This window comes from Podarcis cretensis, assembly GCF_951804945.1.
Source record: "Podarcis cretensis genome assembly, chromosome: 3".
Taxonomy (NCBI): domain Eukaryota; kingdom Metazoa; phylum Chordata; class Lepidosauria; order Squamata; family Lacertidae; genus Podarcis; species Podarcis cretensis.
The window spans coordinates 50,421,039-50,445,431 of NC_137172.1; the positions used below are offsets into that span (position 1 = coordinate 50,421,039).

General features: G+C 42.3%; 1 protein-coding gene across 3 annotated transcripts in view; it reads right to left on the reverse strand.

The window, feature by feature from the left end:
- FAM120B (family with sequence similarity 120 member B) overlaps positions 1-23,930 on the reverse strand; it is a 35,753-nt gene extending 11,823 nt beyond the window's left edge. For 2 of the 3 annotated variants that reach the window (XM_079971346.1, XM_079971344.1), the window contains exons 1-6: positions 23,877-23,930; positions 19,608-20,664; positions 19,163-19,340; positions 16,237-16,332; positions 10,975-11,147; positions 9,432-9,524 (exon numbers count right to left, since the gene is read on the reverse strand). In XM_079971346.1, the coding sequence (XP_079827472.1) occupies positions 9,432-9,524; positions 10,975-11,147; positions 16,237-16,332; positions 19,163-19,340; positions 19,608-20,627 (1,560 nt within the window). In that variant the 5' untranslated portion in view covers positions 20,628-20,664; positions 23,877-23,930. Of the gene's footprint in view, positions 1-9,431; positions 9,525-10,974; positions 11,148-16,236; positions 16,333-19,162; positions 19,341-19,607; positions 20,665-23,685; positions 23,837-23,876 lie in introns of those variants that run through there. The other variant, XM_079971345.1, reaches the window with a different exon arrangement.
- Between the last annotated feature and the right edge of the window lie 463 nt (positions 23,931-24,393).

A 24,393-nucleotide genomic window follows, 5' to 3' on the forward strand; every position in this document is an offset into this window, starting at 1 on the left:
GTGTACTGAGTTTCCTGACAAACAAAGCATTAAAAAGAACAGGCATATATAATGCAGCATAAATCAAATTAAACAAGATAAGAACTAAGGCTAACAAGAAAGCAAATAATTGCAGTGTTGCAGATCTTGTTCCTAATACACCTTGAACTTTAGCTTTATTTTAGTGGCAGTACCTCTGCAAGGCCCTTTACTTCATACATGTGATTAGTTCCTAATAGCTATCACAATAAAGCTCTTCAGAGTGTCACAGTTTTCTTTTACTTTGTATAGAGTCTATGAATGTACTACAGATGCTTTCTGTGTAAATGTTTTCAAATCAGGCTAGAAGGTATGGGCTATGCAGGAAGTCCTTATACAGTGGTCTCGGCATTAAACCATTCACATGCAGCCATTCATGCAATATGCTTATGGATAGATTTAGGGCCAGTCGACCACCTGGGATATTGGGTGACAGGAAGGCCAGGCGCAGTCTATCTACTCAACAAGTCATTCAGCAGCTGAAACAACTAATACAGAAAATTTATATGGCATGAACAAATACAGTTTTACAGGTTCTAGCTTGCATTTTCATTGACTTATACGATGTAGATAGTGGATCCGAGTTGTGAAATGGGCTAGAAACACAATAAGAAATAAGGTATTTAAATGGAGGGGGAAATCTGGGTGTGCTCCTTGCCTGGGGCACAATTTGTTTTGAGACCAGTCTTGTCCATAGCACCTTAATTGAATGTCTGTTTGGGCCTGCTTTATGTTGTTGGCAAGTTTGTGCGGCGCGATAGCAACCTGAACCATAACTTTCAAAGTGTCCACACGGGTCTCTCCTTCACTTTTGTTAATTTCACAAAGCTAAAATTAGAACTAAAAAGATACAATCTGCAAGTATGTGAGAAGGGGGAGTTTGTGAGCAATATCTTATCTTCACTGCAATATACTCTGCATTGGTGACCCTTTAAGTCACCGCACTCTAGTAAGTGAATCATGCTGTACTGGGGGACACTAAAATGTATTGCCATTTGCTGGGGGTTGAGAAGCCACAGTTAAATAATTTTCTCAAATTAATTGTAGCAGACAGAGAGACAGAAACAAGCCACAAAATATGTGAGCTCCCACTGCTCTGCTCTTCAGCACTAAAAATAAGAGCTTCTGCTGGTAATATACAGTCAAGGCAGATGAGTGGAGGTTAAAGTCACCAGGTTAAAGTCACCACAGAGATTCCTAAAGCCAAAGCTTGACTTACTGGGACCACATGACTGTGTGGACTTCCAGGGAAGAGCTTTTGGCAGCTTTACTCCTCTCTGGTCCTTTTTGCTGCCAGGCTGAGCCAGGCCAAGGTGACTGTCCAAAATGGGGACTTGTGGCTATGCTCCCTTGTCCCTAATCATGAGCTTGCACAGTCTCCCTAAGCAAAGGTTTGGCTTAACGTGTCATGCAAAGCAGGCCTGTGTGACATTTTTGTAGGGCTGCAAGCTTTAATTGGTTTAACCAATAGATCAATGAACTAAATCTGGAACTGAACAAAATTAATCAGTGAAGGGAAATTTTAATCGCTTGTGGTGGGAGTTAAGTGCGCACTAGTTTACTTTTGTGAAACAGTTTGGTTCTGGGATATTACAGCAACAGGGAATAAAGGTTAATATTTTAAAGATGGGATTTATTTTTAAAAGGGGACTAGATTTTGTTTATGAAACTGTAATATGTTATTTTAAAAGCAGAAAGAACTCAAAATTCTTGAATCAGTTCTCAACACTGCTTTTTCTTCTTTTTGGCACAGGGACTAGCTATCTGAATTCTCTGACACATCACAGACAAGTGTCTAGCTCAAGCTAAGCATGTCCTGGAAAAAGTATGATGCACCTCTGCAGTGCATCTCAGATCACTACAACTTGGTGGGTTCTTCATGTTAGTCAATATCTCAGCAAGTCACTGGGAGCATGAAATTTAGCTTTCATATGAAGAAGAAGAGTTTGGATTTGATATCCCGCTTTATCACTACCCTATGGAGTCTCAAAGCGGCTAACATTCTCCTTTCCTTTCCTCCCCCACAACAAACACTCTGTGAGGTGAGTGAGGATGAGAGACTTCAGAGAAGTGTGACTAGCCCAAGGTCACCCAGCAGCTGCATGTGGAGGAGCGGGGAAGCGAACCCGGTTCACCAGATTATGAGACTACTGCTCTTAACCACTACACCACACTGGTTTTCATAGTCCTCTAATGGAATTGGGACATGGGTGGCGCTGTGGTCTAAACCACAGAGCCTAGGGCTTGCTGATCAGAAGGTCGGCGGTTCGAATCCCCGCGACGGGGTGAGTTCCCGTTGCTTGGTCCCTGCTCCTGCCAACCTAGCAGTTTGAAAGCAAGTCAAAGTGCAAGTAGATAAATAGGTACTGCTCTGGCAGGAAGGTAAACGGCAGTTCTGTTCGCTGCTCTGGTTTGCCAGAAGCGGCTTAGTCATGCTAGCCACATGACCTGGAAGCTGTACACCAGCTTCCTCGGCCAGTAAAGCAAGATGAGCGCTGCAACCCCAGAGTCGTCCATGACTAGACCTATTCATAATGGAAAGGCTTATTGTCCCCACTCATATATGTCTCATCCTAGAATAGTGCTGAAGATCCAGCTTGCATCCTTGAACTACTTGCACACAACAAAAAGTAAGTATGGAACTTCATAGATCAATTCCATTTTTGTCCCCAAACACAGAAATAGAGTCTACAGTGCCCCCTTTGTCAAAGTTAGGCAGAATGCTTTGAAAACACAATCACCAAAGGGCTATGGGATAGCTTTACAGCTTTCAGTACCATCAGGGATTATCTCACTATACACTTCAGTATGGAAACTGTAGCACACATAGCACAAATGCTGACTTGCTAGTATGGATGCGGTGCACAAATAATTTCTACACTGCTTTCTTGTAAATAATATTTGAGTGAGCATGCTCTGTGTTCGTAGTGTGGTCCTTAGTACTAGCAAAGTGACCTTTCTACAGATCAGCCATGAGCTTCAAATTCAGCTCTTTCCACAAAACATAACAGCCTCTTCAAGCCTTCAGCACCTTTGCCTCACCCTCAGATGCCTGCCTGTCCAATGAGATCATCATCTAAGGCCCTCTTCCAGGTATCATCAGAAGCAAGGTGGATGACAACTGAGGAGTGGGCCTTCCCATTGATGGCACCCCATTTATAAAATCCTCTCCCCAGGAAGGGTCCTATGCCATCCACTTGACTGCCTTTACCGTGCCAGCCAAAAGCCTTTTTATTTTCCCAGACCTTTGTCTGGGAAAATGATTCTATTGTGTTTTTCAATTTCCTTCTTTTATTTGTTGGGTTCTACTGTGAAAGCCACCCAAAGAGTATGTACACTCAGTGCTGGAGGAGAAAAAAAAATTAAATGGATTGTGCCCCATATATTGTTCATTCTTTTTCAAGTTTACTACTGGCCTTCCACCTGAACCCCTAGGCAGATGAACATGCATTCCATCAGTAACAAAGTATGGACAAGCAGGTGCAGACAGGAGTGGGGGAGCGACCAGAGCAGTTGAGAAGCAGGTGCCAGTGCCATAGCATCCTTACTGCAGGCTCCTTTCCCCCACCCCACCCCCACCTGCTGCCATCCTACACCCAAGCCTAGGCAGCACCTGCCACTTAAGAGTGCAGGTCACCTCTTAAACAGGACATGGCTTAGCTCTGTTAACCAGGTAAACACATCTTCCCTCTTCATATGATCTTTTTAAGATTAACCTGAAGAAAGAATGCTTTTCAGAATTTCTTCAACCTAGCCATTACATACCAATCACACCAGAAGTTAGGATAATATTTAACAGGGAATGTTAACTCTCCTGCAGTTGCTTGTTTCCTCCATCGGGTCTTTGTAGGGCAGCCTTCTGAAGCTCTCATTCCCCCTATTTTCACCACTGGATTTGGCAAGGAGTAAACCTGAAACGGGCTCCACTCATTTGAATCACTGTGCAATCCAACAGGTAATTGTTCCAAGTCCCACTGAGCCAAATGGGACTCATTCTCGGAGTTTACACTCACTCATCTGGAAGTGAGCTATGCTGAACTCAATGGGACTTGTTTATCAATGGAAGTGCAGAGGACTGCACAGTAAATTGCCTACAGTTACACACCCAACTTACCTTCCTAATCATAATGACTACAGTTGTAATTTGCTAATAATTTGTTCAGAATGATCCCTCCTCCTTTTTAAGGCAAAACAAATAAAACATAGGCTAGAACCTGAAAGGGATTCTTTCAGTGTGCTTATGTTTAATACATATAGTCTGGTTTATTTAAAACAGCAATTCTTGCGTCACACCTGCTTCTGAAGCTTCTCTGGATTTTGAAAGTGTTTTGTTATACAGCAAGCAAGGAATTGGAAGGGAGGGTGCTGTTTGAAAAAAACTGCTAGTGTGCTCTTTCCTATGGTGGCTAACCAGATGCTATGGGAAGCCCATAAACAGACAAGAAGGCAAGTGCCATCTTTCACAGTTGTTCCCAGTGACAGGTGAGGTTGTCTCTGATTCTGGATGTAGCATTCAAGCTACATCCATGACTAGTAGCCACTGATAACCTTATCCTCTATGAATTTGTCTAATTTCCTTTTGAAGCCACCTAAGTTGGTGATGATTATTTTATGGAAGCAAATGTCAGTTAGCTAATCACTGTGTGAAGAACTGCTTCTTTTTGTCTATCCTGAATCTCCCACCGTTCAGTTTCATTCTCTGGTTTCAGAATCGTGAGGAAGAAAATATTACCTCCATGCACTTGTTACACCACTCTTTAGATCAAGAGCATGATATTTAAAAATACTGCTGCTGTATTTGATTCTGTATTCACAGGGTTATTTTTGACAACTAGGACTATTCTGAATAGTGCCTTATTAAAGCACGCCTAAACCTTAGTAAAATCAAGAAGGAATTGTGCACAGAGAACTGCTTCAGTCTCATAAATTTCCAAGGGATTTAAGAGTGTCAACTATTTTTTATGGTTTAGGTTCACACTGCAAAACTTATTTAAAACCCCGAAGAGTTCCATTTGAAGCTAGTGATCATTTTATGAGATACATTTATGAGTTTACTGCTTTGCTTTTCCTGAACCCATTTCGACTTCCTTTTTTTATTTTTATTTTTACAAACGTGATAAAGCTTGCGTGTATTTTCATGGGGAGAACAAGCATTTTGACATTTACTATCAATAACGCAGCAGATTCAACAGCTTGGAATTGCTCAAATCAAAGGCACCACATTGACCAAGGTTGATGGGTGTCATTTGATTCATTTGCAGCAACAATTCTGTACATGCCTGTTTAGTAAAGGAACAATTGATTAGATTTATGTGTTCCGTGGCAGGTTTGTGGCATGACATAGGGAGACATTTCTTCTTGGGGATATTTATGCCCCCTTTTTAATGTTTGCACTTACCATCATAACAATAGACAGTGATTTTTTCCAGGGGTACTCAAGCGCACGCAGTACTGGCACCTCTTATTGTTTAAAAGTGAGACACTTACTATAACAACTTCATGGTGAGTACTGGGGCCTATTTTTCGGTGGGTGGGGGGAAAGCACTGACAACAGATTATATCCATCAAAACCCATTGTAAAGTTACAAACCGCATTAAGGCTGATTCATGAATGACTCTGTACAATCCAGTAGCACATGAGGAAGATATTGCCAATTTTCCGAGTGAGATGGTGACCATTTTGAAATAGCCCACCATCACCAACCCACAGCTTTTGTGGGTGTGACAACATGTCGATTCTGAACCACAGGAGAAACATCTTGCAAGAATAACCATACCCCAACACTGTACCACAAATTTCTCACCAAAAAATGCTCCCCTACTATCAGAAGTAAGTCCTGTTGATTGCAACCTAAGACAGAACAAAAGATTAACTGAGTTCTGGTACATCTAGACCTGGCTATTCTCTTTCTTTCTTTTTCTAGCTTACTAGCAAGACAAAAGCAGAGCTAAAATAAATCCTATGGTCTGCAATACATTCTGACTTTTCTTTTTATTTGTAATAAAAACTTGAAAAGAGAGAAGGGGAGAACAAATAAATTTATCATAAACAGAAAAAGATTGTGAATACTTTTATGTTATTTTAATACAAGTTAGTAATTTATATGGAATTTATTGAGCTACTTGCTACATAAATATTCATTTCTCTTCTATTATTATTTATTAAATTTGAATACTTATCCATAAATACATTATGCAATAAAAATAGACAATATCTTGTTTAGTTCCTTGCATTGAAAAAATAAAATTTTTAAATCGTATTTCCAGCAGGGATATGATAAGCCTTGCACATGGACATCTTTGGGGGCCATCAGAACATTGAGACAAACGTACAAGAATATCCTAAAATTGGTATTTTTTTGGCCTAGAAGTTCCCACAGAAACATGTGTGTGCACACACACAAACAAACAAAATAGTAAGCACCAAAGTGAGATTGTTCACATAATATTCTGCTCTAAGTGAGACAAGACATCAAACACTCATACAGCTAGAGAAAGTCATTCAGATAAACGTTGCTTCAGATCCGTCCACAAATCTATTTAAAAGTGCTCATAAACACATCTATAAAATATGTCAGCATTTCATGTTCGTGGTCCATTTGCTTTATGTCTTTTATGACATAAGGCTATGAAGCCAGGCCCTTCAAGATTCTGAAACAGAAAATCCTGTGCTCGTGTGTGATATTTTTCCACAAAGAGAAATATTTTCCCTTAGCTAGCAACTATGCTGGTTTAATTATAGTGTTTGCTTTCTCTCCTACATTATGCAGATGTAATGCAAATTCTGCAGGGCATAAAAATAGTTTGATGAATGCAGAAGACGTAAATGCCAAAAAAACCAAAATTCTGTTTCTTTAGCTGGAGGGAACAAGGCAGGTACCAACAAGACACAGAAGGCAGGCGGAGCATGCATGGAATTCCAGTGTAAATACACCAGCCAACAATGGGAAATGGCACAGACACACGACCTGCATGTGGCTCATTTACCTTTTTATCAAGAGAGGGAGTATTTAAAATAGCCCTGTGTGTCTCTTCAAAGCAAACTTAAATTCCACAAGTTGAGGCTGTTTGGTAAAGAACCCCACCCATGTTTAAAACTTCCTTCCCCTGTATGCAGCATATGCCTGCAGCTGCTAGAGAGGCAGGGATAAAAACCACAGCTTGTTTACCATAAAACAAAGCCACGTGCCCTGGGTAAAATTTTAAATAACTATGGCACAGACTGCTTGAATGACAAGCAACATCATATTCTATGCACATTCCTTGCAGATAAGTTGTTTCGTCGTTTTAACAGGAAGCTGATTTTCCATTTAAGTTTATACAACCAATATATTAAGTATCGCAATGCTGATTCAGGAGTAGTCTATGGTCACTTGACTAGAAGTCTCTTGCTGCTTCCTTTATACACCAAGCTGCTTACTGAAAAAAGGAAGGTCCTGTCATTATTTCCAGAGAGGGGAGTGGCAGGGGGCTTTCCACCTGATTAGTGGAACAGAGAGCAATGTGTAACACTCTGTAGTTGGAAGCAGAATTTCTATTCCTAAACTAAGGAGGGCGAGGGAAGAGCTTGTGACTCTTTTTCAAACTATGTCAATTCACTGAGAACTATAGAGATACATTCCAAAATCCATATTATCTATAACTTTTATTGGGCTAATCAAAACATCACAAAATAGCATGCAAGCTCCTGGAATCTTTCTTACGGGTCAACATGGGTAACTTTTCTTTTTATGGAGATACAGGCTTCGTGGCTAAATTAAGAACTGAGTGTTCAAATCCAAGCCTGTACTCTCTCTACAGGGTTGTCCTTCTTTTCCTCCTTTGAACACTAAAGGCAAAGGCTTCAACGTAATTTCATTATTTATTCTTAATATTTTTATACCCGCTTTCTGTAAAGACCAGGGCAGTGTGCAACAGGTCAAAAACAATAAAAATAGCCTAAGAACATGGAACCAACAATAAAGCTGCCTTTAAAACATTACAAGTAGTTACACTATTAAAAATTAAATTAAAAAGTTGTGCCATTTCAAATTGCAGAGCAGGGAAAGATTCTTGCTCCGAGGGGAATGGAGCCTGAAAAACAATCAGGAACCACTAACCAGTGCTGAACTTTCAGTATCAGAGTACTATGTTCCTGATACTGTGCAGCCTAACCATCTGAAGCTTCTGAACGATCTCCAAGGGCAGCCCTGTATAGAACACACTAAAGTAGTCTAAATGTGATAGGTCTAAGGGATGAATGTAACTGTGCAAATACAACCCAGGAATCCAGGGATAGCACAGGATAAAGAAGCACCCCTGAGCTAGGAAGCTGATCTTTCAGGGCGAGTGCAATCGTTCCCAGAACAAGTTGAATCCCAATTCCAAAGTCAGACTTTCTACTGACCAACGGTATACCCAGCTTGTCTGGATTAAATCTCAGCTTGTTCATTCTCTTCCAGCTCACCAAGAGATCTACGCAGGGCTCAAGGATACCAGCTACTTCTTTGGCCATAGATGGCAAGGAGCTTTGTACTGTTTTATTGTTGTTAGCCGCCCTGAGCCCAGCTTCAGCTGGGGAGGGCGGGATATAAATAAAATTTTTTATTATTATTATTATTATTATTATTATTATTATTATTAAAGTGGAATATCATCAGCGTATTGATGACAAGTTAATCCAAAACTCCCAAGTGGTTTTGTATAGGTATTAAATAACACTGGAAGCGAGGCAGAACCCTGAGAGAAACTGCATGCCAAGGCCTGCAGTCCCATAACAGAACTATTTTATTACAGGTCCCAAGGCCCAATCCAGCTAGGAGATCCAGAAATTTACCATGGTGGATGGCATCAAAAGCCACCAAGAGGTCCAGGACAACTAAGAGGGATGCACTCCCTCCCATCCAATTCCCATTTTAGGTTATCAGCCAAGGTGACCAAAGCAGTCTCAATCCCATGTTCCAGTGATATGGTCTAGATAATCAGCATCATTTAGATCACTATACCATCGTTAAGAGGCTTATGAGGAGCTAGGCAAGCCAGGAAAATGAAGGGATCTGAATATTCCATGGCATCTCTAATTTGACTGCAAGCAGAAGGAGGCAGCGTCAAGCTGATGGGGGGGGGGGAAGCGCTTGAATGAGATCAAGGCTGAGCAGACGAAAGGCAATTATTTTGGGGTGGCAATAAAGAGAAAAACTGAAGGTTTAAATGTGGCAGGTCACATCGAATCTTTGGAATAGGGGCTTGGGCTTGAATCCTTGTCTATGTAACGAAAGAGTGCAAATAAACTAAGATAACTGAATGGCACCCTGCCCCTTAAATCTAATCTAGTCCATACCATTGAGTGAGAGTAAAGGTCAAAGAGAAAGCAATGTGCTGCTCATCTAGGGGTTACCACTGGTATTGCATTAGTAAATGAGTCATGTCTGTACCTGCAAGTTTGCAAGCTGAGCAGCCGACTTCCCCTCGAGGCAGAGAGTTTGAGCTAGAAATGTGTTCAAGTCTTCCAAGGAGAGGCTGTCAACCTAGGGGGAAAATCTTAGCTCAGAGCTATGTAAAAAGTACATACTTTCCCCCATTACCTAAATTCCTTGCTACAGGAATGCCAGTCTTGCACCATGGCCTTATTCAGCTGTAGTTCTTTGAATCACCATTTGCAATTTGCTTTCGCAACTTCAGCTCCTCTGCCCTACTTCCAGCAACTTCACCACCATGTGCTCAAGGATCAGTTTAAAGGTTCCCTCTCTCCCATCTTCTTTGATGATTTTATAATGAACCACAGAGACATTCACACTTCCCATTGGCCTTCCGTAATGCTGAGCCTTTTCTCCTATTCCTACATTTGAGAAAAGACAGGATTTGCACTTACGTTGGGAAAACTTCCTTGGGTGCAATTAACAAACCACTTGCTGTGTCTTTACCAATGATAAAGCATGGAATCATAGAAGCATTGAACTGTAGAGTTGGAAAGGGTCCATAGGGTCATCTAGTCCAACCCCCTGCAAAGCAGGAATCACAGCTAAATCACCTCTTACAGGCTTTAAGGGGGTTTCTGAGTTGGATTTGAAGCTTTTTTTGTGGCTTCTGGGAATTCGCAGACAGATGGCATGCTTATGCTATAATAATTTGCTTCAAGCATTTTAGGTGCAATCCATCAAATATTACTTTTGAACAACTGTACAACTACTATACAAAGGACTGCTTCTTTGCTCTGTTAATCAGTACAGTTATTTCATGCAATGCCGCACTGAAGCTTGAGGGGAAAGGGGTTTACCTTTTTCTTAATAACTTCCTTAATGTTTTGATTAAATTAATAGAAACATGGATAGAAAGCCGATGAAATTTAAGCAATCGGATCTGAATGAGAGGGACAAAGGAAGGAACAAAAGCTCATGTGACAGCAATTTCCTTTAGTTGCCTCTTCGCTGCAGGCTACGGGGATTTATACCGTTGGGAAACTGCTTTGATGGATATCTGTGTCTATTTTAAAGTTAGTTTTGAATTATTACTATAAAAACGACTTCTAAAGGCGAGTCAGGCCTTGTATGTAAGGACCCACCCTGAAAGATGGGAAGAATCAAGTGCCTCTGAGCATGTAAAGGGTACATTCTTTCCCCATTGAGTTATTACACACAGAGAGCCATCAGTGATTAAAGAAAAGGATTTCCAGATAACAAAGTGTGCCTCCATTCGGAGAGCTCCTCGCATCTCTTTTCCTAGGAATTAAGTAGTGTTGTGCTGGACTTTCCCAGGAAAAATGGCCGAGAGCTTAAAAGCTCTTTTCGCACCATGTCCACTTGGGGTTTCAAGCTTCATCCCACCTCTGAGCTTTCCCCTCCCCAGCCCGCATTCAACCACATATGGTTGAAATTGCGTAGGTTAAATGTCCATCACGAGGATACCGTGTTGGCTACCCCTTCACTAATCTGTATAGATCTACTGCAAGGAAAGTCACAAAAGTAGGATTTTCTTTACTTGTAAGAAGAGGTACAGTAACAAGCAGCAGACAACAGCAACAGAAGCTTCCAGAGCCTGGATCTCCTCTGCTATTTCTTGCAGTTGAAAGCATGCCAGAAATGTCCAATGGCGTAGCTTTTCAGTCTCGGGTCCACTGCTCAGCCACAGGGATCTCAAACTAGGAGTGCCACCTAGAAAAGAAAGCCACTATTTTAAACACTGTAGAAGAAAGCTGTAACTAAGTTTTAACAGGAATTACTCACCTTCTCGAGATTATTAATATAATTAGTTAAATGCCTTTATCCAAAGAGTATAGCCTGGTTTACAATATAAAAACACAAAAATACGCACCATAAATAACAAACAAAAACAATGCCCCCCTCAGCTATAATGCAAATATTAATGACTTATACCTAGAATCAAGATTTACAACAAAGATAAAAGATATTGCCACTCTGACCCCGACAGCTGCCCTGGATCTCTATAAGATTTCATAGAGGGGGAAATTGCATCTTACAGTTGTACAGGATGACAGGGCTGAAAAATCTGTGCTATTTATACAATGGATTTGTTTGCACACATGAAAAACTTCGCTCAGCTGCAAGTTTAACAAAGATGTATGTTTAGCAATGATGATATGATCCTTTCACTTCCCTTTTCTTGAAAATGTTAGGCTCCTACAACCCAAGAACCAAACAGTGCGCAAGCACTCCCAAAAGGACCCATTTAAATGTCTCCCCTCCCAGCATGTCACCTCTGTGTTTGGTGTGCTGCTGTAATTCCGACCATGCTGCAACCTGGAAGGCCTGTCTCTTGAAATGAAAACTCGTTGTGCCTCATGTTAACAGTGAAGGACAGCAGGGTTTATTATTTTATTCCCTGGCAAGAATGAAAGCATGCAAAGTCATAATGCATCCATGAACATATGCATTGCTTCTAGATTCCTTTTTACGCCACTTGTCTTATATCTTATTGCCAGTGACCAAAAACTTGATTGCTATTGCATTACTTTTCCTCAACTATCAAAGTGAGTTATATAAAGTATGAAATACAAATACATTGTTTAGAAAGCTGTATTTAGATAAATTCCTGCCATAAAACTATTTGCCCGGCCTTTCAGATAGACAAAGATGTCAGTTTTAAGATGAGTTAAGATGGTAACACATCTGCTTTTCCTTTTTATTTACAAACAGGAGTTGCATTCCTTTGGGTGAACCACTTGGCCACTATAAATGACTATAGTGTTGAGGTGTCAAACAGGGCGTGAAATAAATGTTTGTTTATATCACCAACAAAACTCTCTAACCAAATGGTGCTTTTGCCCAGGGAGACAAAACAGAAAATAAATATTTTGTCCATCACCCTCATGTTGGTTTTCTTTCATATATTCTCAGTGTGAAATTTCTGAAGAATGGCTTCTCAAATTTGGAGAAAATTGGTGCTTGGACAATAGCACTGAATGCAATTTTCTAGAAGCGTTTCAATTGCCCACAAATTGAGTAGTATGCTAGTTCAATGTCCCACTTTATTTATATATATATATATATATATACACACACACACACTGCCATATTTTCAGGATACCCCAAAAATTGATGAGCTTTTTTTATGAAACCCCCAAGATTGTTGAGCTTTATTAGGAAATCCTGTAAGCTGTTGACCTTATTTTAGACACACACACCCTTAGACTTGTATGAGAAAAATAATGAAAGTTCAATGAGTTCAATGGGTGTATTCTGCATAGCTTATCTGGATATTACTCAGACCAGGGAAAAACTGAAAAGAGCGCCATAAAGACTCAGTGTGATAAACTTCCACTGAAATGAGTAAAGCCGGCAATCATTTAATGTTTTATAATACAATCCTAAGCATGTTTACTCCAAACTCTTAATAAGCTCGGTGGAGCTTACTTCCTAGTGAATATGGTAAGAACTTACTTCCAAGAAAACATGCAAAGGATTGCCCTAAATATAAACAAAAGTTGATGTAAATATGCCTGTTCCCAGTAAAGCCCTAATACATCGTTTACAGTTCTGCAACAGTGATGTTCTCTAAACCTGCAATCTGTTTCTCTTTATATGTGTGCAGAGAGCAGAATTCTTATGGGAGTCAAACACAGCTCTTCCCCTTCAGCCCACTGTGCCTGAAGCGTGACTACCATGGTTTGGAGCTCTAGATGAGTGGACTTCCGGTCCTCTATTGTGAAGATCTACAAATGGTTCTTTACCAAGGAGAATGAATTGCAAGATATCTCAGAGCACACACATAATGTGCTTTCCCAACATGGCAACAGCACGAAGGGAGACGGTGCTCCAAAACATGTGTTTTATTCTCATGCGCAGGCAATGAGAAAGAGGTGGGGTGGGGACAGCCTATAGACCACCACCCTGTCAACACAACTAATCCGTTTGAAGGTAGTCTAAGCACTCCTGCATCTCTCAAAAATACTATTCTTCAATCGTTCTTGACTAGGTTTTAACCTTCAAGTATAAGTTACCAACACCTACACAGATCCAAATGAAAACATACTTGAAACTTTTTGGAGAAAATTCACACATTTATAAAAGAAAGATCTGAAAAGGTAAACAGAGTAAAAACTGTGACACTATTGAATTATTCATTTCAATCATGCAAGATTTCATACCTATCTTTATTTTCCTTAAAAAAGAAATGTAGATGAAATACATAGGTGCACATTTATATGTGTTCCAAAGATACTCTTTAAACAAGTAAACAGAATGTGACATTTGGTTTTACTAGCCTGACTTTGCATTTCAGTCAATAACCTCCTACCAAAGCATTTTTAGATTTGAAAGTGACACACTGCCAACCTCCTTATTTGGTGAGCTACAGATTGATGCTGCAGATAAAACTGTCATGAAAGAATTTAAGGCATACAAATACGGACAGCTGATTTTTTTTAGAAAAAATATTTGTTTTGGAACAGACCACTGAAAATAAACTTTGTAAGTTCTCCTTCCTTACTAGTCTGCACTGAAATAAAACAGCTTTTCATTACTGAATTGCTAGCAAATATGGTGCTATTTCAAAGCCTTGCTTCCAGGACATTTTTGGCTGAAATTTCTCATACTTAAGCTCAGCCCAAATAATCCTTTTTACAAGCGAGTTTAGAGAGATGGATTGATGTCACTGCCTCTGCCCAAGATGGAAACTCCTCCATCTTATGAGATGCAAAATTCTGTCTCCCAACTCTACGTCTGTACTGTTGGCAAGCGAGAAAAATGAGATGGAACCACTCTACACTTTCACCACGCCTGACCCCACTCAAAATTCAGTAGAGATACTTGATGACTGCACAGCTAACAGTACACAACTGCAGATCAGATGACACACAGGTTCTTCAGCATTTGTACCTATCTAACATGTAACTAACCCAACAACATACTAGTACAGTGCAGAAACAGGCACAGTTCTTCTGTCTCAGCCACATTATTCAGCTAGAGCAGAATTTGGCACTGGAGTGCATTCACATCCTGAGTATATTATTTTCCTAGTGGTTATTTTGCTTCTTTCTCATCTGCACAATGTAATCGCTCCTCATATTTCCCTTCCCACCACTTTGCAGGAATGCAATCAATGAATGAAGTATGAAGCTCACTCACTCTTGTTAAGAAAGTGCCTATGCTGTCTTTTTCTATATTCCTTAACATAACATAGGAGGCTGTCTTATACCAAATCAATCATTCATTCGTTTTATTTGTATGCTGCTTTTCCACACACAAAAATCATGCTCAAAATGGGATGCAGCAAAGGAAAAATGATGCATTTCAACCATACACCACAAAAGCAATAGCATATATAATAACATACTCCAAAACCACATTCCAATACTATAAATTTAATAATTTAAGAAGGCAACTTAACAACCTGCAGCATCCAACAGCAAAACTAACCATTGATCCATCTAGCTCAGTATTATCAATGCTGGCCGGTACTAGTTTTCCAGGGCCTTTCCCAGCCTGGAGATGTCAGGGATTGAACTTCCTGCAGACAAAGCATCTGCTCTACATTACAGTCCTTTCCCAATAACTTGGGGTGGTATTAAACAAAGTGTTACTCACAGTGGATTCTGTCTGGGTCTTTTTTCACATTTTCTCTGGAAATTGTGTTGGCTGCCACTTTTTAATTTTATTGCAGTGCTGTATTTCTGTATTTTAACCCGCTGAATTTTCATGGTTGATGTTTGTTGTTTTTAGATGTCGAAAGCCTCCCTGAGGACCTATCAAACCATTCTGGCAAGCTACTTGTTTCTGAAATAAATGCATTTACGTAGGGTGGCTTTATCAAAGCTGTCTGGCTCTCTGAAACAAAATCCTCTTAAATATCATTTAAATCCACACTGCATATACAGTGGTACCTTGGGTTAAGTACTTAATTCGTTCCGGAGGTCCGTTCTTAACCTGAAACTGTTCTTAACCTGAAGCACCACTTTAGCTAATGGGGCCTCCTGCTGCCGCTGCTGTGCGATTTCTGTTCTCATCCTGAAGCAAAGTTCTTAACCCAAGGTACTATTTCTGGGTTAGCAGAGTCTGTAACCTGAAGCATCTGTAACCTGAAGTGTATGTAACCCGGGGTACCACTTTATTTGAAAGCAAAGTACCGTATTTTTCACCCTATAGGACGCACTTTTTCCCCTCCAAAAATGAATGGGAAATGTGTGTGTGTCCTATGGGGCGAATGCAGGCTTTCACTGAAGCCTGGAGAGCGAGAGGGGTCAGTGCGCACTGACCCCTCTCGCTCTCCAGGCTTCAGGAAGCTATCCACAAGCCTTGCGAGCCCGGCAGGAGTTGCCGCCGGGCTCGCAAGGCTTGCGGGTGGCAGCCTGCAGCCCGAAGCACGGGGCAGGCTCCAGAGCACACCCCGGGGTTCGGGCAGATATCGGGCAGCCCCACAAGCTCAGGGGACAGTGGGGAGGTGAAGCGCCGCCATCTCGCTATACCACGACCTGGTTTGGAGGCTGGCAGTGGGGAGAAGCAAGCTTCTCCCCACCGCCAGCCGCACAAGCTTGGGGGACAACGGGGCAAGCCGCTGCCCCATGGAGGCTAGGGAGGCTGTCCCTGAAGGCAGAAGAGGGAGACGGAGCACTCTTCTAGCTTGGGGATGGCTACGCGGGGGGGGGGGGGGAATAAAATTTTTTCCCTTGTTTTCCCCCCAAAAAAACTAGGTGCGCCCTATGGGCCAGTGCGCCCTATGGGGCAAAAAATACGGTATTGTGTATTTAGTTATCAATTTTCAATACAAAATGAAATTTCATTTTACCTGGGAGTTCCTTGGGTTGTACCAAGTCTGGTTGTTTCAGAGAATTCCCAGCGTACACAAACCACTCCTTTACTACGGGGTAGGTCCCATTGACATCTAAGGAAAAGAGAATTGGATCAATGAACCAATAAGAGAACTGACATTTTCCAATTGGAAGCATTTACTCTTTAAAGACACAAAAATACAGTGGTACCTTGTGTTAAGTACTTACCGTATTTTTCGCTCTATAGGACGCACTTTTTCCCCTTCAAAAATGAAGGGGAAATGTGTGTGCGTCCTATGGAGCGAAGACGCCATAGCCCCGCGACCCTCTCCCGGCTGCAGAGGTGACGCGCGGCTATGGCTGGAGCCTCTTTAGCTGCGCGTCACCTCTCCAGCCGGAAGAGCTCGCGCGGGACTAAAGAAGCACCCTTCAACCCTCTCCTGGCTGGAGAGGTGACGCGCGGCTATGGCAGGAGCCTCTATAGTCGCGCGTCACCTCTCCAGCTGGGAGAGCGCGCGCGGGGCTAAAGCAGCGCCCCCCCCCCCGCGACCCTCTCCTGGCTATGGCAGGAGCCTCTTTAGCCGCGCGCCACCTCTCTAGCCGGGAGAGCCGCATGGGGCTAAAGAAGCCCCACTTACTCTCTCCCAGCTGGAGAAGTGACGTGCAACTATGGCAGCAGCCTCTCCGCTGCGCCTTTCCGCTGCTCCCTGACCTGCTCTTTGGGGCTGGTGGTGGGCTTCCCCCGTCAGCCCCAAAGAGCAGATCGAAAGGAACCTGAAGCCTGGAGAGTGAGAGGGGTCGTTGCGCACCGACCCCTCTCGCTCTCCAGGCTTCCAAGGTAGCCGCCTGAACGCACCTTAAACGGCACCTTTTAGAGCGGGAAAACAAGAGGGGGAAAATTCTCCCCCTCTCTGCGCAGCACCTCCTGCCGCTTCGCTGAAGGGGCGCTGGGCAGAGAGGGGGAGATTTTTTTTCTTGTTCTCCCTCCTCTAAAACAAGGTGCATCCTATTGTCCGGTGCGTCCTATGGTGCGAAAAATACGGTAATTCGTTCCGGAGGTCCGTTCTTAACCTGAAACTGTTCTTAACCTGAGAGTACCACTTTAGCTAATGGGGCCTCCCGCTGCCGCCGTGCGATTTCTGTTCTCATCCTGAAGCAAAGTTCTTAACCCAAGGTACTATTTCTGGGTTAGCGGAGCCTGTAACCTGAAGCATATGTAACCTGAAGCGTATGTAACCCGAGGTACCACTGTATACATAAAGGCTGCAATCCCATATCCAAGGAACCACTGTATTTAATACCGTAATTCTATACGTCCCATAGATGTGATACGACAAGACAGACAGCAGTAGGCACTGACTCACCTACCTCGGCAAGCCATGTAAGCTATCGTGACAGTGTTAAATAGAAGTAGCAATCCCATGCTAGTTTACAACCATGTTTTGGATGTGGATGTTTGAACCAAGTTTCATAGTAGCTTTGAAGCCTTTAGGTTAGCATATCGTTAAATTGCCCCAGTTCTGCTTTCCCTGCTTGCTCCCATATTTTGCATATTTTGTCAATTTGTCCGCAAACAAATGAAGTCTTCAAGACTCTCATATTTCTGCAGCAGACAATTCCTTGAAGGAAGTCCTTCTAATACAGCAAGGGTGGAGAACCTCGGGCCCACAGACCAAATGTGGCCCTCCAGGGCTCTCTATTTGGCCCGCAAGCTCGTTTTCAGGAAGCCACAACCACCTGCCCCACACCCGGCATCGTTATGTCAAGTGATTGACAGGTGGGTGGCCCTGCTCACCTGCCAACTTTGGCTTGGAAGGGGTGGAGAAGATAAAGATCTGGCTCTCTGGCAAGGAAAGGTTCCTCACCCTGAGATACAGAACAACTGTCTAGCCTAGCGGGATCAGGCCAACCACAGTGGTCAGGCAGATACAACAATATACTGTAGAGTCTGTATCTGTACTAGAACTATCCTTCCCTGTTTTTATATTTGGAATTACAGTGGTACCTCGGGTTAAGTACTTAATTCATTCCGGAGGTCTGTTCTTAACCTGAAACTGTTCTTAACCTGAAGCACCACATTAGCTAATGGGGCCTCCTGCTGCTGCCGTAGCACAATTTCTGTTCTCTTCCTGAAGCAAAGTTCTTAACCTGAGGTACTATTTCTGGGTTAGCGGAGTCTGTAACCTGAAGCGTATGTAACCCGAGGTACCACTGTATTTTCAAATGTTTACATTGTTTTACATATGGAATTGTTTAAGCTGATATATATATATATATATATATATATATATATATATTGCAAGTTTTAAGTAAAAATAAATGGTTTGAATATTCTAAATTCTGTTTCTGTGTTGACTGGCCAATGACCTTACAGTTCAGCCTAAATAATTGGTTTTTATTTTTTTTTAAAGGAGGTAACACTTTGGGATCAATCCTCCAACCTAACTCACAATAGTTATTTCAACCCCTGAAGAAAACATCACATTTTTTTCCAAACAACACAAACTTTCTGTGGTGTTTTTTTAAAGAACCTACAAAGCTAGTCTAAACATAACCGTTTTGCTCTGCTTTCTGATCATTAATAGCTTTCATGACTGTTTTATTACCACACTAGTGGGGGGAACTAATCACCTTAAAAGGTTCAAAAATGCACCAACATGTAAGTACACCCTGTTCTTATTCTTATTATTTCTAATGGCCTTCTCCTTACTAATTGCATGTAGAATGCCTACAGCATCAAGGCCTAAATTTCATACAGATGTGAGCCTCTCAAAAATGGATGTGGAGATTTCACATTTCAACAAAATATTTTGAGAAGCCTGTGAATAAAAATGTGACCCAGCTCACAATCTGGTGCCCTTCATATGTTTTGGACCAGAACGCCTTTCAGCCCTATCCAGTAGGACCAGTTACGTTGCACTGAAATTCCAGCACAGCGTTTACCTTTTGCAGACTCCAGCAGAAGAGAATAGATATGCTGACGGGCAGGGAGAAAGATAAGTGCCTGTCCAGGAAGCTCTGTATCATCTTCATCTTCCAAAGTGTTGCTGCATTCATCCTCTCCACTGCACATGAAAGCGTACGCACGACTTTCAGCTCTCACAAATTTTTCTTTGGCTATCTGTTCACAAGAGACCCAGATATATTATTTGCTTTCACTGCTGTCACTTGGTATTTGTGATTCTTTTCTGTTTTACAGCAGTAGGATGCCACAAAAGATTTAGCACAAGAGAAGGGCAAATGAGCTCCTCTCCAAAAAACAAGTGTCTTGAGGTAATAAAGCAAATGATAATAATACAATATGCATGTATCACACACGTGTGCATAAGTCCAAGGTACAACAGGGCATTCATAACTATACAAAAAGAAACTTCAAGAGCTTAATTACCTGCAGGATCTCCTGATCTAAACACAGGGGCACTTCTTGTTTGATTGATGCCACTGAGCAATGTGAGAAGTCACAAGGAAGCCATGGAGACTGCTGCCCAGGCAGGAGATAAGACTCTATCCCACTGCAAAGTAGGGATTTGTCTGATTCCAAAGGCAACGTTTCTGCTAAAGCTATCAAACTACCATATGAACGCGAAATAGATGAAATATAGTTTGCCACAGCTAGAATCATGCTACTCCTTTGATTAGAGCCCTGGCTTTTTGCACAGTATGAAGCAACACATTGATTCCGAAAACGTCCCATAACCTTTTCTGGTACTATGTCTGTGCCAAGGATGCAGGCAAGAAGGGGGAGATCTGTTGGATGGAGGCCCAACCTGCTGCAGAGATTCTGCCTTGAGAACATCACTGTATCTAGCCTGTGCAAGTGGAGCTCTTTGACGGAAAAATAGGGAGCAGTGTCAAAAATCAGATAGTCTGTGTCCTCTGCAAGAATCCCCATGCAGTTGTTATGCAGTGCATAAAACGCCACTTCATAGTCTGCCTCTCGCAGTGAACATATTGTCTCTTGACCAAGGGTCCTCAAGGCGGAGCGTGTAAAAGTAGCCAACCCAGATGGAATAAAGAACATTTCTCTCCCGGGCTGCTGCTTATAGGTCTTGATGAACCGAAAGATTTTGGCTATTTCTTTGCCATTATCCAATCTCCGCCTAACCCATTCACTTCGCTTTTTCGGCTCCACCAAACCATCAAAGTAAAACACAAGTTTGATACCAGCTGCTTTAAAGGTGTTTATGAAATGATCCAATGCAGAAAGATATTCACGCCACTGGCCACCACAAACCCACGATTCTGCTGTGTACCACTTTCGAATACAACACATGGCATCTACCACAAGGACAGGAGTAGACCCAGGATACTTGCTGCGGTGCTCTTCTGCCACTACTTTCAGGTTTACCGCTGTACATGCACCCGGACAGTCATTGGTTACAAATGAATGCAAGCCTTTAACGCCCATATTGCAGCGATACGTAAAATTCAGTTTCTTCAAGAACCTAAAGAAACGAAACACATAAACAGTAAGACAAATCATTCTGGGGACAATTTCAATAAGGAAAGCTACCGTAAGAGGGGTGCAAGAAACGCCACACAAATCCACAGAACTGTAAAAGAGATCCATCGGCAAAAGGGCTGCTCTTCCATGGCACGCAGTGGATGCAACGCATCTAGATTCCTGAGAGAAGGGACTGAAACAAACTTTCATCAATAACAGTTGGGGTCCAAAGAACCATCCAACTTTTTCCACATATCCAAAGAAGGTTAAGACTAGTGTTTCCCAAATGGCATCCTTAACTTTTGAAAGTGGAAGCTTTTGAAACTGGTCAGACTTTTGAAAGCAATTTGGTGATTTGGCATGGAGGATTTGCATGCCAAAAGTAGCACTCTGGATCTTGGCCCATGTCTTTATCGTATCTCTGTCTCGGTTTCTTTCTCCCCATTGTACCCTTGCCACCAGCTGAAGGTAGAAAACCATCCTTCAGCTATAAGACCTAGCTTCCCACCCCACCTTTTAACGTTTGACATGTAAGCTAAATCTGGTGCACACACAGCCTTTTTCGTCGGTGCAGCCAGGATTTATGTTGGGGGCATGCTTTATCATAGGGTGACAGAACCTTTGTTAGTTACATTCTTTTGGTTTACTTGATTTGGCGGGGGGGGGGGTAGCTGCCCATGGTCTTTTTGGGTTGCACCCCATGATGGCATTAAGCAAGCAGTGCTTCCACTCACAAAAAACTGGACAACTAATTTTCACTGACACTTCCTACATACTGCACCTTTGAAATAGTCAGATAGATGCTTAAATAAATTAAATTACATGATTAAATTCATGGGCTCACAATGAGATGATATACGGTAAGTACTGTACTGTAATTGTATAAATACCAGAGGTACAGTCTCCTATCATTCAGGAGGAAAGAACTGTTTCCAAAATGCAAATGGGAAATCAGAAAAGTGAAATTTGAACTAGCCATGATATAAAAAGAACCTCCCGTAAAAAATGAACTTTTATCTGCAATCCTACCCACACTAAGTAATAAGCCTAATTGAGCTCAATGAGACTTACCTCTAAGATGTGCTTTTCTTCTAAAAAAATGTTTAGGGGTACTCTCATTTTCCTACTCATATTGAAATACTGCCCCTCAATGAGGCCAAACTTAGATTCACAAATGTTTAGGGGTATGCGTACCCCTGCGTACCCCCAGAAAAAAAGCACTGCCTCTGAGTAGTATGTGCAGGATTACACAGTTAATAATGCAAGACTTTAGCTTCCTTTTTTACATTACTGAAAAGAAATCTCCCTTATTTCTAACACAAACAGTGAAGAAATACACTGCAAGTTTTAATTAGGCTGGTGTCTATCTTTCGCACGACTGATTTCTCACATTTTCAATTACAAAGCACCTACGAAGTGTTATATTCAGTACATGCTACTAAAATAAGGTGATTGTGGATTGCTAGTTTTCCATTTTAAAAGCTGATAGTGGGTTTACTTTCTAACTTCATAGTTCAAAAATCCCAGCCCTTCATGTGCAATTTACAAGTTCCTTTTCATTGTAACACCAGAATATATTACTAAAACAGTGCAATGTCTACTCAGAATTAAGTCCCACTGAGTTCAATGGGACTTTCTCCCAGGCAAGAAGGTATAGGATTGCAGCCCAACACAATCTAAAACTAACATGAAATTACTTTTTCAGAGATGCTACTGAATGCCCTTCCTTGGGTGCACAGATTTATCTAACAGCCGCTGTAGCTTCTTTCCCAGTTAAATGAACACTCCCTGACAATTCTAAGATTTGCTATAACAAGCTTAACTGAGGCCTGAAACCTTGTGCATAAAAGGAAATTAAATACGGGCATATTTAAACTCTTCACAGAGCTGTGTCCAATGTTTCAGCTCATCATCACTAAAATGTCTCAAATACCTACAGAAACTACTATCATATAACTCCCGGTGACCTGAAACGGTGAAGGTGTGAGTGTCCTCCTCACCTGCCTCCCTTCCCTCAACCCAAATTTTCTCACACCCTCTCCTTTTTGGAGGATCCCTGGTAGGAAAAAAAATGCAGATTGAGGGAGAAGGCAGTGAGAATGTCCTATGGACAATGGAGAATTAATGGAGGCAACAGGACGCTTACTATCCACACCAGTGCCGGATTTATGTATAAGCTAAACAAGCTATAGCTTAGGGTCCCCTCTCTTGGGGGCCCCCAAAAAATTTAATGAAAAAAAACCTGGATGTAAATTTCCAAAATATAAGATAAAAAAGAAATAGAATAAAACCTACATACAGCAACAGTGTTTTGTGTTGTGTAGGCTCCTATGTAGTAGGCCCCGCCTGCTAGCCTGCTCCCTAAAATAAGGTTACCAGACATCCCTGTTTCCTGGGGACAGTCCCCAGATTTACAAATAAGTCCCCTGACAAAATCCATCTACACTGGTACCTCTAGTTGCAAACACAATCCGTTCCAGGGTGCCATTCGCACCCCAAAAAGTCCGCAACTAGAGTGGCGCTTCTGAGCAAGCGTGGAGCGCGATAGAGCACTTCTGCGCATGTGCGAAGCGCGCAGAACGCTTCTGCACACACACGTGGCGAAACCTGGAAGTATACACTTCCGGGTTTGCCGCATTCGCAAGCCGAAAAGACGCAACATGAACCTAACGCAACACGAGGTATGACTGTATTTAGTAGGAAGTTGAAAAGGGTCCCTGGATTCATTGAAAAACATTTGGTACCCTTACCCTAAAATATCACTGGTTTGCTCATTTCTATATATAGGGTGCCTACATTCTGCATGTGCAAATGGCTTTAGATACCTTTTAGGTCCATAAATTACCATATATTCAACACACAAAAACAGTGACAATTTGTTGTTGACAAAGGACAACCCTAAATCCGGCCCTGATCCACATTAAGCAGTTACGGATGAGCTCTTGATGCTGCTACCTGTGAAAGCAGCCTATATTATGACAAAGTGGCAGATAAGAAGGACTGGCACTGCCAAAGACCCCACTATGAATATCCAGTCCCCTAAATGGAGGTGGCACAACCTCTCAACAGAATTCCTTGTCTGAGAGGCTCACCAGGCCACCTGACTGTGCCCTTTTCTGGGCGCGTACAGGCAACGACCTGCGTTGTGCCTTAAGGAGAGAAGCCACCCGCCCTCGCCCTCGCCCTCGCCCTCGCGCTGACAACGCCACTAACCCGCCTACGCGGCCGCCTCGGCTTCCTTTCGTACACCGACGCCAAGGGGCTACGGGCTGCACGCGTCTCTCGCGAAACTTCCGGTTCCCGGTGGCCTTTCTCAGAAGCCATATGCGGGGAAGAAAGACGTCGGAAATTTACGCAAAGCCTCACAAGGGGTGAGGCTCTCGGTGCTTTAAAATAACTGGACCCTTTACGAGATGGAGGTATAATATACGCTGTGAAATAAAAGGGCGCTGGCGTTTTATTTCAGCCTCGGCGTGAGCGCTCCCCTCTTCTACGCCTCACAGAAATCCCGGAGAGAGAAGTTAATTGTGAGAAAGGTTTTGCCTCCAGGATTTCAAAGTAATGTAACCTATACGCTCCCCTCTGGTTCCAGTGCAGGTCATACCCCGCCCCAAAAACAGAGAAACCAACAACAAGCGATCCAGGGTTAAAATGATATGGGGTGGGACAGGAACCCCATGTTGGCATTCAGAAATGCGGGACAACCACAACAGGTACACGCCCATTCCGC